We start from the raw sequence: 21,377 nt of genomic DNA on the forward strand, positions 1-21,377 counted from the left end.
TTCCATTATCTGTTTCAGTAAAATTTGCATGCTAAATACTACTATGAATAATTCTTCCCTGGTGCTAGAAAATTGTTAAAATCTGGCCACAAATAAGGTTTTCATGAGTTGGCCTGAAGTGAGTAAATTCTACATCGAATTGAAAGTAATTCAGTCCTTAAAAATGTATTGGAGATAATATTCTAGTTTCACCTCCATGCAAATGATCTGAAGTTATAAACAGTGTATTGTAACCAGGCCTAAATATATCAAAGAAAGAACCAGTGTGATCAGAGCAACTGCATCTCCCAAGTCACCTGCTACTACCTGCAGACATCTAAAAATAAGTCAGAGAAAAGTACATTATTTTTAAAAGAAACCTTTATTCTTCCTACAAATCGGACTCTGTCACATATCATGAGGCATCATTAACAAGCTAATATGACTTCACTTAAATCAAACAATATTGCTTCATGAAAGTATCCAACAGAGTTAGTATCAACTCTTTTCTTTGTTCTCTTCTGGATGGAATGTATGTGTGTTTTCATATCAACTCATTTAAACTGCTAGCTTTATCTCCTTTAAACTGCTAGCTTAGCCAGCATGTCACATGAACAATATCTTTGCCTGGTAAATCTACCACAGGTACTAAAATCAGAGCTGGGGTCTTCTCTTCCAAGTATTTTTCAAGGTATTCTTGCAGTCCTAAAATAGAAACAAAACAATTAATAAATCCACTTTGTATTATTGTATCCTATCTCTTACAAATGATTTCTAAATACTTTTCTGAAAACGATTGTGGAGTAGCAATTAACAAAAGGAAATGAAAGTTTTCACTTTATACAGAAGAAACATCTTGCACGTCCTTGTGGACTAATTTGAGATTAACTTTAGATGTCACCTAAGGCCAGAATTCAACAAAACAGTTAAATGCACATTTCTCAACCTCGAGTGAGTGAGTAGTTTGTTGATTATAGATACAGAGAGCTGAACTAGAACAGGTAGTAAAAATAATGAAAGGCCAGTTAAAATTCAGTACTTTGTCATTCTTGATATTTAGATGATCAGCAACAATTGTCTGCAAATGAAATTCTTCTCTCAAGTCCCATTGTGGTGCATCAATCAATCATTATGTCTTGAAGACATAATGGAGGAAGTCCAGGAATGGCAACATATATGACTGAATATCTGGAATTACAGTAAAATTCGAACTGCTAAAAATACAGAATCTGGCTACAAGGAGCTCTACAGGGACTGGTATGTGTGGCAGCACTTTGCAAATTTAAAAGCCCATTATGGGAACAGAATTAATAATTGAGGAGATCTAATTAGAATATAGAAGAAAACTAAAGAAAGGAAAATTTAAACTCTGCATCAACACATTTTTGGTCGTGCTGCAGCCTCATTGAACATGCTTGAAATCAAGCCATATGGAACCTTAAAGAAAACTACTGAAAACCCGTTGAATGACCCAGAAAAGACAGTTTCCTAATGATAAGGTATAGCCTGCATAGGTTCTTGTTTCAATAACTTATTTCTGTCAGCAGCTTCTGGGATTATGGCAATTCTTTATAACACTAAGCAATCTTGGCTAGAGAGGGTGTAAAGAGGGCAGAACTTGCAGACTGTCAGAGCTTTTTTTTTTGGCGTCATTGCCTGTGAAACTGTGAATAGGCAGTTCAGTCAAAGTGTTACCTCATCCAGGATAAAACAAGAATTTTGCAATTGTATTCACTGAAGCCAAAACTCCTCTCTTTCTATCTGGCAGCAGTAGCATAAATTAATGTAATAATGGCAATGCTGCCTACACAATATTGCAAAGACAGTACCAGTCTTCTGAAATTCTGCTGGCTTCCTTTTGTATTAGCATCATTGAAATTGGAGGTGAAGACAGACATGGGCAAGGCAAAGGTGAACAGTCACCTCAAAGGTCAAAGGATTTCTTCATCTGGTGTGTAAAAATGGAAGTCATTCTCTGTATTACAGATATTCAGCAGTGTCCTGTTAATTAACTAATAAACTATCATTCTTCTTGTAAAATTTGACTTCAGAAAACTTTATGGCTGTGCTGACTCAGAAGGCATTAAGATGAAGGGGTAAAGGCAAGGCACCTCAAAATCCCTGATTCCACCCTATTAAAATTAAATTTCCTTTTTTTCATCAATTAAAACTGTGAAAATAAAATTTTAGACTTTAACTTTGTTTCACAGGCTTAAAAGCTGCAAATAAGCAATAAAAGCTAGCAAAACAAGTCCAGGTATTCCTTTTAAAGGGAGAATTTGAAAGTGGGGCTATCTGGAAATAGAACTTCATTCTTTTGTCATTTTGAGGGGGCCAAAATAGCTATTTACATTTGAACATGCCCTAGTGGACTTGATCGCCAAACAGGAAGAGCCACCTTTCCTATAGACCAGTGTCCTTTCTATTGTCAGTGCCTACATGCATAAGTGAAATGTGGATAAAATCTGGGACATATGCCTCTAAATATTTTACTTACAAATCAACTAGTTGGATATGAAAGCAGTGCAACTTAAGACGTGCATTTTTATACATTTAAAAATTGTGGATAAAAGTCTGCTTATGCAAGCTTCCCCTGAAAAGCAGAGAGTGGTCTTCTAAAACAGTAAAATTGTACTCTAATGTCTCACAGAAGACAATCACAATTAGTAAATCTGTGTTAACCTATGCAATTATAGAAAAATAAAATCTAAATCTTCCAATACTAATTGTATATTTTTAAGGATGGGAAATTAATAAAGACACTATTTATATTTTTTTCACTCATTCAAAATACGCTTTTAGATAAATAAGAGCCTTAGCCATGAGTGTTTTCTGAGTATGTAACCCTTTGTTTGAATACAAAGATTTCAAAAATGTCCTCTCTTTATATCACTCATGGAAATGCTTGGTCAGTTGTGTGCCATACTTACAAAAATTGATTTTAAAAGTGAAAACAAGTAAAGGACAGCGGGTTACAATCACTGGGTTTACTGAAGCTTTAATAGGAGCTATAGAGGACTGATGTCAGTCTTAAAGTTATTTAAAATGCCACGGTACAGAATGTTTAAGTACAAGCAAAACCAGCTGATTATCAAGCAGCAAACAAGTGGTGTGCATTGTGGATGTTTTCATTTCCCGTGACAGTCCACATTAATTATGCTCGCCACATTGCAGCACACTTGCAGTTTTGTGGAGACCAGCCAGGGGCTCTTGAGGCAACAGAAGTCAACAGGGAAACATCAGGGAAATATCTTAAAGAAATTAAGAGGTGTTCCTCCAGGAAGGTGACATGGCCGATAGCCCAGCTGAGGTGCTTTTACACCAATGCACGCAGCATGGTGTAAACAGGAAGAGTTGGAAGACACCATGCTGCTGGAAATCTATGTTCTTGTTGCCATTACAACACAGCTTAAGGTAGGTCCATGGGAATCTCATGAGATTTAGCAAGGCCAAGTGCAAGGTGCTGCAGCTGGGTTGGGACAACCCCTGGTATCAGCACAGGCTGGGGATGAACAGATCAGAGCAGCCCTGGGGAGAAGGACTTGGGGGTGCTGGTGGGTGAGAGGCTGGACATGAGCTGCCAGTGTGCACTCCCAGCCCAATTGTGTCCTGGGCTGCATCCAAAGCAGCATGGGTGGCAGGGAGAGGGAGGGGATTCTGCACTTCTGCTCTGCTCTGGTGAGATCCCACCTGCAGTGCTGCATCAGCTCTGGGGTCCTCAGCACAGGAAGGACAGGGACCTGCTGGAGTGAGTCCAGAGGAGAGCCATGAGGATTAGAGGGATGGAGCACCTCTCCTACAAGGAAAGGTGGAGAAAATTTGGTTTGTTCAGCCTGGAGAAGAGAAGGCTTTGGAGTGACCTTATGGCAGCCTTCAAGTACATGAAGGAACCCTTCAAGAAAGATGGACAGGTGGGGATGGCTTCAAACCAAAAAAGAGTAGGTTTAGGTTAGATGTTAGAAAGAAATTCTTTCCTGTGAGTGTGGTGAGGCACTGGAACAAGTTGCCCAGAGAAGTTGTGGATGCCCTATCCTGGGAAGCATTCCTGGCCAGGCTGGATGGAGCTCAGGGCAATCCGGTCCAGTGAAATGTGTCCCCACCCAAGGTGGGGGGTTTGGAAGTGGATGATCTTTAAGTTCCCATCCAGCCAAAACCATACTATGATTCTATGATTATAAGTACATGAAATTTGCTCAAACCAGGTGAGCTTCATCCTGCAGGATGGATGCCCCTGCTCCCAAATGATCCACAGAAGTTCAGGCAGCAGGTTCCATATGAAGTGTCTTCCTGCACTGCTATGCTTTTTTTCTCTTTTACCTGCGAACAACTGAGGAATATGGACATAACTAAAACTTAAATATGAACAAAATTTATTCAATGTGTTCTGGCATTAACATCTATTTTTGCCATTCCTCTGTAAAGACAGGATACTGAGATCAATATTTGATAATCTCTTATGCTGACTTAGCAGCCCTTTAGTATAACATGGAACAAACTAAGACTGTGAGCTATTGTTTTTAAAGGTGCTTTTCATACTAGGTAGAAAAAACAGTGTCCTGAGAGCTCCTAAAGGGTCATTCCAAATGATTAGGAACGTAATTTTTACGTCTTTGCTGTCATTGGCCTCAGCAGGATTTAGGCAGTATCAGGTGAGGCCACAGAACCCACTTACGTTTTCAAAATCAGGTCCCTGTTATTGTTGCCATACTTTTGCTTCAGTGTACATCTGCAGGGGAGCAGTAATCTAATAGTTCATATGAAAAAGGAAAATGCTAGCAAAAAGGAAGATCACACTTAGCCCAGTGCATAAAAAATCACTTTCATATTACAACTACTATCTTTCCTTCACTTTTTAACCAAAAGATATTGTTATGTTGCTTAGAGGAGGTTTTTAAATCCCCGAGATAATAAAGCTCCATTGCTTCTGCCGCAGAGATCTGACATGCAGCATGTACTTTGAAAAGATGCATCACAGGGGATCAGGTTCCTAACAGTTGACTAAGAGTTCCAGTCCCAAAAGATCTGCCCCTGGTGTGCGGAACACTTAACCCTTCGACCAGTACCAACATGACTATTCACAAATTATTGATGTCCCTAAATCCCTGGCAGATTGCAGACAGTCCTTGTCTCCCTTGAAGCCAAAGCATATGGTCACTAATGAGATGGATTAAAAATACATATACACATTCAGGGCTTTGCCACATGAATGTAAAGCCACAGAAATGTTAGAAGGTGATTGAACTGGACTGAACACTGTTAAATACATGATTAGCTTGTTATGGATCATTTCCATTGATCTATATACAGTTTCACAGCATAGTTTAATTAAAGCTGTCTGGAACAAGCCTCTGCCTTAAATGATCAGGCAGTGCAATGAAAAGGTGAAACACAAGGAATTGGAGACCCCCCCCCTTCCATTTTTTAAACGTTCAGCTAACTATCTCTGTGGTGTATAACCACAGCAAGAATGGAAACTGTGCTTTAAAATATTGTCAGTTTTTACAGTCCAGGGTTTTTTTCACATTTTTCTTAATATGAAATGATGTAGTGGAGTACAGAATTTTGAAAAAAAAAAAAAACCCTGCACAGTTTGCTTGTTTCATTGCAATTAATACTTTTCCATCCAAAATAAAATCAAACTCAGTAAACATATACTGTTGGAATATAAACAGGAGTCATTTAGCAAAATATGATTTTGTGCTGATTTTTTTTTGTTGCAGCTGTGATGATTTTAAATGAAAATATGGATACTTCTCACAGTCCAGTACTTGGCTTTTCATATGGTACCTTATGCTTTTTTTTACTCTTCTTGATGACTTGATTTCACATTGGTCATTGTACTTTTAAGGGACTGGTTTTTCAAAACTGTTATAAGCTCCTTCATGGAACACTGATGATGCACTTCAGTCACTCTGGCCTAGGATATTTATCTGAATACAAGTTAAGCAGCTGCTTTGAATTGCAGGGGAAGTCTGTTATAGCTATGATGTATGAGACAAATGGCCAGTAAGAGTTTGGATAAGGCTGTGAAACCACTTTAAACCTGTGATTTCCTAAGACAGTCTTTGGAACTGTGACTGTAAAGCAACTTATGTTCTTTGCTACATAACTTTCAAAACATAGTCCTTGTGGTTAAGATTTTTTAAGCTGTGTCTAGATTTCTCTCCCTTCTTTCAATGTCAACAATTGATGAATGAGCTTTCCTGTTGAACAGTAAATACAAAATAACATTTGTTAAAAAAAAAAAAAAGTAACTGGTATAATTTAGACTTCAAAAAACCCTCCAAATTTACTGTTTCAGGCCAATTTGTAAGTATACATACCCCAAAATTAAAAAAAAAAAAAAAAAAGAAATTACAGAGGGAATTGCATTTGGAACTCAAGTCACATGCCTGGTCAGTTGCCAAAGCAGCCAGAGCTGCACGTCTGTATTTGCAAACAATTCTTTCATACAAACCTATCTGCAAGAATTCCTCACATTACATTTTAGTTTGTCTTGCAATTTATGGACCCATCTATACAGACAGACTTCTTTCTTCTCACACTAAACAAGTTTTAGTTGTAACAATGAAAATACCTTTTTCAAGTAATCACATAACAGATGAAAAGACAGTCTGTTCTGAAGGTACTAAGGCCAATGTTAGCCATTCTCTTTCAGCTTGTTCCTAACACCAGAGAACCATTTTAGATGACTGCAACACCTTCTCTGAAGGATATGGTTATTAGGATCCAGACTGATCGGACTCTGTCACTTTGGCTGTAAAAACAGGGCAACACTACACCCAGCAGAGCTGTCACCAAGAGAAATGATGGAATCATAACACAGTTTGAATTAGAAGAGACCTTTAAAGCTCATCTAGTCCACTGCCTCTGCAATAAGCAGAGCCATCTTCAACCAAACCAGGTGGTTCAGAGCCCCTGAGTTCAACTTGAGCTTAAAAGTTTTCAGGGATGAGGCATCTACCACCTCTCTGGGCAACCTGTTCCAGTGTCTCACTTGCCCTCATTGTAAAAAATTTATTCCTTATATCTAGTCTGAATCTACCCTCTTTTAGTTTAAAACCATTACCCCTTGTCCAATCACTACAAGCCTGATTAAAAAAAGTCTCTCATCTTTCTATTAAGCTCCCAGTACATATTGAAAGGCCACTAAACAGACTCTCAAGAGCCTTCTCCAAGCTAAATAACCCCAACTATCTCAGTCTTTCATCACTGGAGAGAGATATTCAACTCCTCTGACTATTTTTGTGCCAAGCCTATGGACCTGCTTCAATGGGTCCATGTCTTTTTTTGTGCCAAGAGAAAGATCTGCTATTAAGAGAAAACTAGTGCTCTTTTATATTTTACTGCTAGTCCTATTTGTGCAGTGGACTTCTTGTCCTATTGCAATCTATCCCAAACCTGAAAGTTCTAGCAATGTTTTTAAACAGGCTACAGTGAAAACATAATGAAAGTTGCTCTAGGCTTGGGTACCCACAGGAGTTGTAGCAACTCTTCCTAAAGCTGAGCAGACGAAAGGAAATGAGGAAAACGAGCTGTGTTTCCCTGCAAGCCTTACTGATAACTCCTGCTCTCAGATTTAGTGAGAAGTTGTGAGTGCAAAAAACAGCAGCCATGGACCTTACTGTTCATGTGAGAGACAAGAAAAATGAGTGATTGGCTCATCCTAATCCACACTAGTAAATCATTCAGGATGCCTGAACTCTGCACCACCAGCAGCAAGAGGAGAGGGACAGCTGGCGTAAAATGACCAACCCTGAATGAATCCAGATCTTGCCTCTTCCTCTCCCAGCCTCACAAACCTCTCTGCTGTTCTGTTTCAACAGCAGTGTGTAGGAAAGAAAAAGTGTTCCCTCATAATCATGGAGGGCATTAACATTTACAGGAACCTCACTTTTCCAGAGCTGAGTCACTTGGCTGAGTAACTGTACAAGTCTTTTCAGACTGTAGCTCATGCATTTTTTTAGCATCTGAAAGAAAATTAGTAGACAAAACACTTATTTTTAGTACTGGTTTGATCGTGGGCCTGTCAGCCTTGGTGATGCATCTCTTTTATCAAGCTGCCACAATACCTTGTTTTGTTTTCAGAGCAAAGTTTGATTAAAGACCAATCTCAGAAAAGTTACTCACTGTGGGCGTTAATTAGTGCTTCCTGGCCTCTGCGGGGTTTATCTTATGATCTGTTTCACTTACTAAACCCTGTAATTCAATTTACATGAAGATGGGAATGAACCAACCCCTTTCTATTCTTCTGAAGGCTTCTGTTTAACTCAGTCCTGAAAGAACCTCTCTCCTATCATGCCCTAATAAGGAATTCTAGTTTCTAGCCCTTTTTTAAACAAAATTAAAGCAATACTTCACATCTGTAAAGACTTTTCCAGCTAATGAACTGAGAAAGAGCTTCAGGAGGGGGTAGGTAAACTTTAGGAAGCCTTTCCTTCCAAGTAGTGTTTTCAGTGGTGCCCAAGTATATTGTGCATCTTGGGAAAAACTCGTAAACATCTTTTTCTCTTCCTTTGCATTTTTCAGGGAATGGAATATTGTCATTCTGTAAGAGAAGGTCTCTAGCATTGCCCTCCTTCTCTCTCATTGGCAGATGAGAAAAGCCTTTTTTCTTTCTGAAAGCAAAAGGCCAGCTACCAGGTCAAAAATATTTAAAAGGTGGTTGACGAAAAAATACTTAATAGTACTGGCAGGTAAAAAGTAGCAGATGGAAGTGAGATTTATAACACAATATAGGTAAAATTAGGAACTACTGAATGAAATGAATGAAAAGAAAATCCCATTGGGGTACTATACAAATAGAAGCAGACAAAAACACCCAACAATACCATCAGTAAAAAAGAAATCATGACTGAGGTACACTGAGTATTTGAAACTAGGTTGAATAAAACATGAAACCAGTACTAAAGAGATCAATCCTGTGAAAGAGAAGATGATGTAAAATGGTCTTTTTTTTATAGTAGACAGCTCGCACAGGAAAACTGAGGCTGGATGAGGCAACATATTCAAGCAGAGCTCATGGACACTACCATCTTAAAACATCCTCTTCCAAATATGCATTCTCTCATGAACTTACTCCCAGATTTTGAAACCTAAACTTCATCTTAGGTATAGTATGGACTTAGGCTGGTAGGGATGCTTCCTAAAGTTGAACAGTGTGACAGATGCACCAGAAATTTTGAGAAGAAAAGCAAATAAGGCAATGATAATCATCAAATAAATGAGTATGTACAACAATTACAATTTCAGTCCCAAATGCCATCCCTAAAACAGCTATAAGCCACCCAACTCTCTCTGGCTATCCAGAAGTTACCTTCCAAAGTGCACACAGTACCAGTCTAATTAGGTGTGCTACCATACCCATCACTGGCAAGTCGCAGAAATAAATGTCACTCTTCTAAAGATAAACAAATGTTGCTGAGCTCCTCTGTACATTAGCTAGGACTGTTTCTCAGTAGAAAGAATTAAGATTCAGCTTCCATAATAATTCTTTCAAGCTGCTGGATACAGCTTAGGAAAGAGTAGAGCATGAAAACTCATCGCTGTGTGTTTTCCAATGTTCTGGTTTTAGTCATGTCCTATATACAGATTGAGAATCAGCCTATACAAGGTTATAAATGTGTGCTTTTGTTTAAAATGTCATTAGCCTTCTGCACTAAATAAAGAAACTCTTAAGCATGCCCTTCCTATACTCACAGTGAGGTCTAAATATAATTTCAAAGAGAACGGAGGACTGAACTTTCCAAGTACAATCACTCAGAGAAGAACTTGCGCTTTTTCTAAAACCATGACAGAGTGCAAAGATCACGAGCCTGTTTTCCCTGTGTGCTATTCTTCAACCCTGTAACGATCCAATCTCTTTATGGGGTGGATGGTTATTGAATTTGTATGCTAGCTGTGTGCAGAATCTCTGGGGAAGATGTGCTGTAATGACACCAAGCAGAGATGAGTTATGAATGGAGACAGATTATTACAAACATAGGAAGCAGTAAGGACCCATTTTTCAGGAGGCATCTAAGAATGCACTTCACAGTATGTGTATGTACTTGTTCACTCTTCTAGGCTCACTTGAATGTGCCTATGTGGGCAGACAGAACCACAGCATTCACTAGAGGCTCACGCACATGTTTTTGTTGTACTCTAAATCAGATAAACATGTACGTTATTTCATTTTTTCCAGATTAGTTGAAAACTTGGTGTGAAAATGATCAACTGCAACAGCACCTGTGCAATAATTATGGAACTTGGTTTTTCACCCTTAGGTCACATTACAGCTCCTGACTCTTGGCCCACAGTCCAGGAGCATGAGATGGGCAGATTTGCAAGCTGTAGGACAGTTGGTTGCTGTGCCCTCCAGGTAGAGTTGGGGACACTGGTGGGGCAGTGTGTGTGGGAAGCCCGGCTGTGCCTGCTGCTAATGCAAGAACTTTTATCTCTAGGGCCTGTCAATCTTGCACCTTTCACAAGTGTTAAATTCACTTAAGTATATTTTTTATGAAGCTGTCATGAGACATACTGAAGCAAATATGTCCTTCAGTGGTTACACATGGACTCAGTTGTAACAATGTTTGCTAAGTGCTTTGACATCCTCAAGTGATATGTTTGGTACAGCTTCCACATTTGTTCGTTTATTAAGTCTGCTAAATAGTCTTCAAAGCCAGTGGGTTAAAGAAATACATGACTGGACACAGTGCATCCAAAAGGCTGTATGTAACTAGAGGACACCACATACATCTGCTGGTAGGAGAATTTAGTCTACAAATAATAGAAAAGCTTTCTAAAAGCAACTTTAGACTGGGTACAGAGAAGATCATATGGTCCTTGCTTTATGTCAAGTTAAGCTGCAGTCATTTAAAATAATACTGATGGAATAATTCTTTTCAGTTTCTAAGCCAGATTCTCAACAAGTATAAATTGTAGCTATGATAATTTACACCTGCTGAGGAACTTGCATGATAGATTACATATTTATATATAGTATCATGTGCAAACTAATGAGGTTATTTCTAATGTTTACCATTGTAAAGAACTCTGAAACTTTAAATCAATCTCCTGCACTAATTTAAACAGTGTATTCTAACAGATACAGATAAAAGTGCACTAAACATGTAAAATATATTATTAGGTCGATGAAGATCATTCATATTGATCCAAGTCTGGCTTCACAGCAGTTTAATCAAAGCTGCCTGGAAGATGTAACAAAGAGTGGTCATGGCATTCACTACCTTTTGTGCTGAGTGAGTCAACAAATGATTAAAATTTGATTATTGCTGCAATTGACAACCTATGCAAAATTAGCCAGAGCAGGTTAAAAGAAGGGTAGACCAGTATTTAGAGGTGGAACAAAACCCAGGTTGTGTTTTAATGGGGAAATTGTGCTGGCAGAGGTTGCTGATGATCCACCCAGAAATTTGTGGGCTCTTGATAGCTACACTACTTACTTTCCCTTGATTTGGCAGATTTACATTAATTGGATTTTTATCCTGTATGGCAGTGACCCAAGATATCAGTACCCTCTTACTCCCTACAGTCAAGGAACAAAAAGAGAGAGATGAAAGTCTTTTGTTCCTTCTCATGGCCTCCAAGGATGACCAATAAATCTCAGTGCTAGTGCTTCCTGTGTAATATGAACTCGTAGTTTGTTATGGAATTGGGAACAGGAGGCTTGGGAGAGTCATTCAGCTGTGTCAACCAACAACAAAATGAAAGAAAAAGGGTCTGTAACTTGGCCACAGAGCAATCTGAGCTGCAAGTCATTTTTGCTCTAACTTGAAGTTATTAATAGCATCATTTACAAAAGCCTTCAGCAAGACTTAAGTGTCATTTTATCAGGCACTGAATAAACACTAAATAACAAAGTCTACCACCAAGAGTTTACCATTGACATAAAAAACCTGAGAGCTGAAAAAGGAACATAGGACAGGTAGGAAACTGAGCCATAGAAAACAGTGGAAGAATTACATGATTTGTTAAGGTAATTTGTAGAAAAGCCAACAACTGACCCCAAATTCTGACCCAGCACACGCCTCTTCTCTTGAGAGCATAACACAGTGAGAAGACACTTACAAACAATAATACAGTGGCAAAGAATTGAATCATTATTTTGCTTGGGCTGCTTTTGGATCTCTGGAAATTAAAATCACAGTCCCAGAAGAGCAATGCTGCATAGGTTTCACCTGCTCTGTTGTTAAACAACCTCACTGCTGGGAGGCCTCTGCTCGTCTTCCACTGTCAACAGGTGGAGTTGTTTACAGGTAATTTGAAAGTTACCTGTGGACTTTATGACAAAATAGTCTATTATAGCTGTCATAGGGCTACACATCTAACTGCATTATGATTTCTTATTATACATTGCTGTGTATTTTATACCACAGTGTATCACAAAAGTCTGCAATAAAGTTAAATTATCACACAAATATATATATTTTAAAAAAGAAGAATGTTTCTTCACCAAAATAAATGGTCTTAAACACCTGTTTAAGAAAAAAATTAGAAATTGCCTTTTGGGATTTCACAAACTGCAGTGCTTTCTGTAACTCTTACATTTTGTGTGACAGGTAAGGCACGCAGTATAGCCCAGTAGTAAATGGAAAAGCTGCCCAGATCTGGGCTGTTGCTTAGAAGTTTCAGATTCACCTAGGTGGATCAGCCCCTAGACACTTCTGGCAGGCCAGGACCCACAGGTGACCAGTTAGTCAGCAGCACTGGCAGCTCCTCTGCTGGATCACTGGTTCTTTTGACAGGAATTTCTGCTTCTGAAGCCTTAAGCTACATCTCCGTTAAGAACTATGTTAGCTCAACGAGATACTGGATTAATGAAATTGAAAATGCTCAGAAGATAAATGTATGTGATGCTTTAACCACTGTTAAGAAACATGAAGTGCAAGTGATGGAAGGGTGACCTTTATCTTTTCCACCAAGAGAAGCCCAGCCTATCAGGCACAGTGAAACATAATTTATCATTTTGCTTTGTTCTGTTTAAAGATGTGATATGCAGTATGAGATCTGGTTTTAACAATACTGCAGTGCAGGTAAAGGGAAATAAATTGTTCAAGAAGAGATGTCATCTTTAAAGTAAAGGTAAGAGGCCCAAGCAGCCCTCTCCTTGGCCTACATTGGTACTTTATGCCTTGGGCCTTAATTTGTGAGCGAATATCATACTTGGAATGTCATCCATAGAGTGGTCTTACCAGTATTTTTTACGCTGCATTATCTGAATGAGTTGGCTTTTCTTTTAAAAAGGCTTCTCTTCACAGGTGTTTTGTCAACTGCATCACTGCTGGGAAGACTCATTAGAATGAGGCCACCACCTCTTTTTCTCTTTTGCAGAACGCACATTTTGGTAGAAAGGAAGGCAACAAAATATGCTCTGCCTAGCTGAATTTCTGCCAAATCACTTTGCAGGGGTAAAGATAACTCATCTACAACCTGCCACAGGAACACTTGGGGTCATTAACAGTCCCAAAAAATCTGGTAAGATAAAAAGGTTGATCCGTAAGGAGGATGATGATGATTATTATTAATCATCATTTAAATGGTTACATTTTGAACTTACCAAGAGCAAAGAGGCAGAATAAAGGAAAATTAAATGGTTCTTATGATGTATAGTCAGAACTTCATGCTAAATATATTTGTGTTCTTCTGAAAACATTTCCCTTTGTGATTACTAATTTTGATAAATCTAGCGCTTTCAAATGCTAATAATATAAATACAACCAGATTCAAAGTTATTGGTATATCTCTTTAGTAAAGCATAACACAAAAGAATAAAATAATAATCTACTTGCTTAAAATACAGAAGTTGGTTATCCATTTCTTCCAGAATTCTAGCTTTCCCTCAGGGGAAATCTGGAAGTTTTAAATACATTGATCCTTAGCTTTGCCACAGTTCTTGTGACCTCTTAGATATTTCTTGTCTGCTATTCCATTTTTGCTGATTTGTTTTTAAATTACATATCTGGTTTTAGCGTCACTTTTCTTAAACCACTTGCCACAATTCTTCAGAAAAATCTACATGCAGTTTCATTCTTAAGGCCAACCAAGAATTTACAATATGCTAAACTGGGCAAAAATTCTGTAGTAATCAGCACAATATATTTTATACTCTATCACAATAATTTTTTCTGTCTCCACATCGATATAACTTTTTCTGCTTTTTACAATGGTTTACAACTTAAATAATTTAATACAACAGTTGTTATATTTTTATTGCAAGCTTATAAAACTTGCATGATAAGTCTCTTGCATGCAATATATTAAATAAAGAAATGACAGAGAAGAAGGGGAACTGATGATTACTAAAACTGTAATTCAGGTTCTGAATGTGTCATAAAGTACTTCTGGCTCACTTGCATTCTGCACATCTTGTCAAAGTTCCTCAGATGTACAACAACTTCATATTCAGTTCGCCTTGCCTTTTACTCCAATGTTGATATAGGTCAAACAACGATGATTTCACATTTCAGTCAATGCATTGATGAAGTGATGGTCGAGGGGAAAGGACCCAGCATAAAGACCACAGGGCAGGAATGCCATTGCCAGCTCTGCCACTAAGTTGCTGGAAGACCCTGGGCAATTTATTTGGTTTCATGAGCATGTACAGAGCTATGCTTTATTTAATTTTGCAAAAGCTTCAGTGGTGTAAAAGACATGTGTCTCCTTAAGTGTCAGGCAAGACCTTTCTATCTCCTTTTTGTGTTTCTAAGCAACTGAAATACCTGATCCTTCGTAATATCAAACTCCAGATTTCACGCTTCCATTCTGTAGAACAAAAAAGTACTTTCCCGTCTTTGTGAAATGCTTTGAGATTGCTTGATGAATAATTGTTACTGCTTTAGTATATCTGAGAGCTTATGTAAAAGATGCTGCTTCAATAAGACTCTTTTAAATTATGTTTTACATTAGAGACTCACTTTAAATACTTTTACAGACACAGTTCTGTCCATGTCTACAAAGTAGGTCACTGTATATCCTGTATATCCAAAAGAACATATAAATCTGCTATTTCTAAAACCCCTTTGCTGATAGCTTACATAAAAATAATACATAGTGATCTAAATTTATGTCAGAAGTAAATTTTACTTACTTGGAAATTATATATGTATTTGTATTTCAATTTCCATCTTTCTATTTCTGTAAATATCCATATTTTTGAAACTCAGGATAAAAATTTAAACTGTTGTACCAATTCTAAGATAGGCTTGATAAAAACATCCAGAGAATATTTCTGATGACTTGGCCTAAAAATACATAATTAATTCCCAAAAACCACTTGCCTGTGTGGTCTTAATGTTGCTAATAAAAAGACTTTTTGTCTAGATAATTAAGATTTCTTAGTAGAAAGGCTTGTGACCTCTAAGAGATACAACATAGCCAGCTGAGAAGGGAACTTACAAACTTTCCTTTTGGTATGAAAATATGGTAAGAGTACAGATATAGGAAGAATAATTTCTGAATTGTGTTGGTATGATTTCAGCCCTTACCTACATGGATCACTTATTTTGTAGGCTGAAGAACCACAGATGCCTGCACGCTCTCTGACATCTTTGGTTTTTGCCTGATGCTTGAATGGTGCAACGTGAAAATGAATAATGGAAATAAAATCAGCATTGAACTTCTAGAATAAGCAGCAAGGTTGTTTTTTCCTCAAAATATCAAGCAAAAAATAAAACTTGGAAGACAGGTATGCTTGTGGACTTGAAAATCTTCAAGAAAAGTACTTAGAGGATTGCAACTCAATTTCGTTTGATTATCTTTTTCCTTCTCTTTAAATATCTTAGCTATGACATTTACCTTTGTATGTTTGCAATTATAAAGGAAATTAGATCAAGGCATCTGTATTATGTGATGGATTTTAAGAACTGGATTAAGCCCCCTCCCTCCAGAGATGGATGCATGCTTAATCAGTTGGAAAGTATTTGAGAACTGATGAAAAATGTGCTGCATGTAGTTTTCTAATTTCTGTTTATTGCCTATCAAACCAAAAATCAACTCACCAGAATAGAATGAGACAAACTATGGATCCTTTGCAAAGCATTCAAAAAGGGTGGGCATACTAGGAATAAAAGATTTGGAAGGCAGGAAAAACTTGTACGTAATAAACAAGAGAGCAAAGAAAGCATCCTTGTAATTTTAATCATTAACTCCTCAGTGCCAGCCTAAACAGACAAATCAAGATCACAAAATGTCTAAAGAATGAGATAACCTCCATATGGAAATGTCTAGAAGTCATTCATTACTATTGCTGCTTTTCCATATAGCAGACACTGAAATCAATATGCTGCATTGGTTCAGTAAATTTGTCTCTTAACAAGTTAATAAAACAGTGATCCCCACATAGTCTTTCCATCAAACTTTCATAGAAAAAAATGAGAATATTAAATGTGCTAAGATAGGGAAGATCTGCTCCATTTGCTCTGCAATGATAATCTTTTACAAAAGAGGATTTTTATTATTAATTCTTTGCCTTCTGGGGATATTATAATTTCCCAGAATGTAAAAACGCCTTAAGCACAGCAATTTGCTGAGCTAGACTGAATTTCAGGATGTTTCAAATGAGCTGATAAACAACTGCATAATAAGCAATTATTAGATCAAGACTGTACATTACAGATATAGCAGTGAACCAGCCAATTGGCAAGCAAGTTGCAGATACTGTTTTTAAAACTAAGAGTCAGTGATGCTTTGACGTGCATCACAACATTTCTGTTAAGAATTAAATACCCTACTGCTTATTTTTTCTTTAGAAATGCAGATTATTCTTTCAATCAAATCCTTGGGGTCTTAATCATTGGACACATCCCTCTGCATATGAATAATAAGGAGTTTACAGGATGAATATAACTCATGCGCTAAAAGTGATTAGACTGATTTATTTTCTAAATTAAATAGTTAAAAATCAATTGTATAAAAGCTAGTATATTCTCAAGCCTTGAATTCAGCAGTTCCTTAGTGAAATATATTATTTTATCTTACAAAATAAAGAGCCGGATACACTGTAGAAAAATCAAGTGTAAAATTAATATAATTTATACTGCTACCACATTTTCATCACCTGGATGTTTTTTACTTATACACAATTTTGTCAAGCAGGCAGAATAGCTGGGAAATTTGGCAGCTAGATGAGAAACATAACACGCTGTTTGAGATGCAGAATAAAGTTATTAGCTGAGCTTTTCTCTAAAAGGATCAGACATGGAACAGTAAGAAGGGCTGATATCTATAACGACAGCTTTAGGTTTCAGCACAGCTCTACCAAAATAATATGTCCATTGAAATGAATGACATAATTTACACTATTCAAAATTACTGTTTTAATTCTGACTTGATTGCATCTCTGAGGACTACTTTATAGGAATTTACAATGATTCATTGGTGTTAGTAATGAGTGTTATAAACACCATTTTTAAAACAGGAAAATTCCAATTCAAAACCAGTGGTTTTCACCAAACCCAGATTTTGTTTTAAATTTAGGATGGAATTATTCTTATGTAACTTAACAGTTTAAAAGCTAGACATCTGATGAAAAGCAGCCCTCTGTTCCAAAAGATTATTAATCCCATTTTAAAATAGGATGAAGGGTCCCTTGGAGGTATCTGTCAACCAACACAAAGAACCAAGGTCATTAGGTTAAACAAAACAGTTAACTTCTTTTAGGCAGTTAGACAAAATTGATCTTATCTGAGCTGTCCAGGCAACTGTGAATTGCATCACTCTTTTATAACAGCAACAAGGAATTTAAATAGGCTCTGGTTAAATGAGTTATTACTGCAAACAACTTCATTGCACAGTCCCTTACACTAAATGGCCAGATAATCCTTCCTATTTCAGATTCTTCTGGTATGGCTTTCCAGTCTCAAAAAACCAGCTTCAAGTGGAAATTTAATTTATGTTCATAAAAGAAAATAAAGCTAAAATGCAACAGTTATAACAGCAGAAGGATTTAAACATACTTTATTTAGAGATCTATTACAATCTCTTTTTTTGTCTAGCAAACTTTCCCTTGTCACTCCCATTGCTCGGAAGAGTTTAATTTAAAAAAAGATGCAGAATACAGAAGCTTGCCACTCGGTAATTCTGGCTTGGAAGCTGTTTTAAAGTAAATAGATTAGAAACAGTTATAATCAGAAAAGCAACAATATAAGCTGGAAGCTTTTTACTCAGATCTGTTACTTTGTAGTCTAAATTTCTTCTTATGTTTGCAACTATGAGAGCATTTCAAAACCCTTGTGAAAGGGACTGGTCTTCAAATCTATCACGGCTGCAGGGCTAAATTTAGACTTTAGGCCAAGCTTAATTTTAAGTGTTGGAAATGAAGAAGCTTCCTCTGACAGGTTAATTAAAATAAAGGAAGCTATTTAAATCTGCCCAAGGATATGCATGTCACTGGTAGTCTTACTGGTGACATTTGGCGAGCAATGTGTAGCTGATGTAGTTAAATGGATGCACCATAGAAAGTAATTTTTTATGGAGCAAGCACTTCATATAAATACTGTTAGGTAAGATATATGCACATACTTTTAGCCCTAAAGAACCAAATTTAGCTAAGACTAATATATTGGTTCTACTCTAGCTAATGCAATTATTAATAAAGGGTCACCAAGTAAACCTTCGTCTGCTTTGGTGAAAGCAAGGGGCACTTACTCACAGCGATGTACTTCCCTACATTTATAGGATTACTGGCACAGAACCTTATTAGGCATTGCAGAGCTGGGAGGTGGAGAAAGGATTTTGGTGGAAGAGGTTGCCACATGTATTCTGGGGTTCAGCTAAAGGGTTTTAGATAGTTGAATGCACAAATAGTAGCAGCATGAGTGCAGAGGTCATGCTTGTAGCCTACAGAGATGGTGCAGAAGAGTGCTAAAGAAAAGACATTGATGCAGCAAACTACTGAATCTCTGGACTGGGGACACTTGTAGGTGGATCACTGTGACCTGCATGGTTTAGAGACCTCCCTTCTTTCACACAGATTGTTCTCTATAGGTATGGGATTCTGTGGTGCTGATTTTAATGCTGAATGTGTTAATTTTTTTTTTGGCAAACACCTAATCGAGACAAGGAATGCAAAAAATCCTTTAAATTTGGAACATGATGAAAGAAAATAGTTCTGACTTGATTCAAAGTCAATGGTAAAACTAGTAATTTCAGTGGGGTCATCATGATAAGGTGATGTGGATCATGTGATAAGGTTTTAGGAAACACTGAAAAAAACAAATACACTTAATACAGATAACAGTTAGGCCTAAGTGGACTAGTTCATCCAGCCCATAACCCTTCTGCAGACTGCAGGAAGCACTGCAGAGAGGGACTGCATGGGATAGTATAGAGAATGCTGACAACTCAGAATGTTTTCTGGCACTATACCATCATAGGCATAGCTGTAACTACCTAGAAAAAGCAACTATGTTAGCTGGTGGGACATAAAAATTAACCTCACATAGCCACCTATGCTAAGAGATCAAAACAGGACCGCCCAGGTGGTAGCCTTTGTTTTTTCTTCTGATTTTAGTTCAAAATTGATTAACCATTAATTAGAATCAGGTCTTTCAATCTGGACAGTTCTCTGTTACCTTTTAAATCAACAAAAATTTCTTCTAAAGTCAGCCAGCCAGAGAAGAGCAAAGCAAAGCTATTCTACCTTAAGGTAACTCCAGGAAAGGTATCACCAATGTTAAAGTTATTTACTTTGCGTAAATATTGCCCAATATTAACTCTTTGCCTGTTATTAATATAAAAAAGAAATCATCACTTGCTTATATACACACAGAATAGTGTCAGAAATAAAAGATGCCTGGATGTTGACTATTACATGCCTTCTCCACTACTTGGACTTACTACTTGGTAAGAATTTAATGCTTTTAGCAAGAGCCTTATTTCAATTTTTATCATAGAATCAGAGAATAGTTTGGGTTGGAAGTGACCTTTAAAGATTATCTAGTTCAACTTCCCTGCAAAGAGCAGGGAGATCTTCAACTAGTTCAGGTTGCTCAGAGACCTGTCCAACCTGACTTCGAATGTTTTCAGGGATGGGCCATCTGCCCATTCTCTGGTCAAACTGTTCCAGTGTTTCACCACCTTCATTGTAAAACCAATTTTCTTCAAGTACTGATAAAATTTATACGATATCCTCACCTAATGCCAATGACACTGTTCACATTGATAGCTTTAGCCTGTTACATTAAGGAAAACTATCAGATACTGTAGTCTCTGTAGAGGAAGATAGTTTGGCATATGTTTGTACTACACTGTGTTTGACATACCTGTACTAGGAAGGATAATGGAAGTATGGCTTTAACATTAGTTCTGACAAAAAGACTTAGATATATGCAATGCAATCACATCAGTGACTTTTGATAATGCTCCTCTGGTTACACTACTTAAGAGCACAGCCTATGCAATTCCACATTCCCAGTACTCTTTCATGAATTTGACTACAGGTCATGTGCATACATTGCTGATGATTTACTTGCAAAATTAGTCTTATATATGCAACAGTCGACAATTCTGGCCTAAAGCCACAATATTCTCAAAATTGCTTAATCTTTATCTTTAGTCTTTATCACAACCACTAAAACAATTTTAATAAGCAAGGCTTAATTCTCTCACAGTAAGAGTAGACTATATACCTTTGTTTATCTAGTTTCATTTACACGGTGCTGATAGTGCTGTTACCATGTGACAGGTCAGTATCTACCACACTGAGCACAGCTTTACCCATATTCTGCAAGCTAAGATCCTTTACTGCTCAACAGCATGTCCCCCAGTAGAATGAAATATTTTCTATAGCAAACATGTTAAAAAACCAACCAAACTCCTGAATCCAAGCTGTCAGAAGAAAAATGAAATACCCAGTGTGGTCCATGGCACAACACATAGAATCAGTAATAATTTAACTTTTGCAGGACAAGCTGGTGTGTTTAATTTCTGTATCAGTTGTTTCTCAGTTTACTGTTCTAACATTAGAGCAGTATATTTGTAGAGGTGATACGTTGGAAAGGATACTGTGATTTGGTGCAGGTTTGGGTTTTTTTTCACTAATAATTTTAATCTCTAAAGTTAGAAAAGGAAGGCAGCTTCTCAGGAAACAACCACTACCTTAAAATGGCCATTATACATTAGATTTGTCCTGTTCTGACTTTCCCCTTTCAATTTTATGCAATGGTCAGTGGAATTTCTCTCATCTCTCATAAGCATTTCCTGTCTTAGATCCTGGTCACCATTTCTCTCCAAACAGAGTAGACTGTCTTGTGAGAAATAATAAGCCACATTAGTTTTGTAACCCCTTTAATTAAGGTACTAGCCAGAATTCTCTGAAGGTGATGAGTAGCTTAAAAGGAGAAAGAAGTCCTCAAGCATAGTCCTCAAGAAATAATTTTTCAAGAAAACATTTGCCCTGC

The 21,377-nt window shown here is 37.3% G+C and overlaps 1 protein-coding gene across 7 annotated transcripts in view; it reads right to left on the reverse strand.

Moving 5' to 3' along the window:
• Positions 1–344: 344 nt before the first annotated feature.
• DPH6 (diphthamine biosynthesis 6) overlaps positions 345–21,377 on the reverse strand; it is a 187,493-nt gene continuing 166,460 nt past the window's right edge. For 4 of the 7 annotated variants that reach the window (XM_085062003.1, XM_085062002.1, XM_085062009.1 and 1 more), the window contains 2 exons: positions 3,643–3,775; positions 345–684 (listed from right to left, as the gene is read on the reverse strand). In XM_085062003.1, the coding sequence (XP_084918129.1) occupies positions 666–684; positions 3,643–3,775 (152 nt within the window). In that variant the 3' untranslated portion in view covers positions 345–665. The other 3 variants (XM_085062004.1, XM_085062005.1, XR_014852591.1) reach the window with 2 other exon arrangements.

Source organism: Lichenostomus cassidix, chromosome 5 (assembly GCF_008360975.1).
Source record: "Lichenostomus cassidix isolate B80296 chromosome 5, HeHo_3.0, whole genome shotgun sequence".
In the NCBI taxonomy this organism is placed as follows: Eukaryota; Metazoa; Chordata; class Aves; order Passeriformes; family Meliphagidae; genus Lichenostomus; species Lichenostomus cassidix.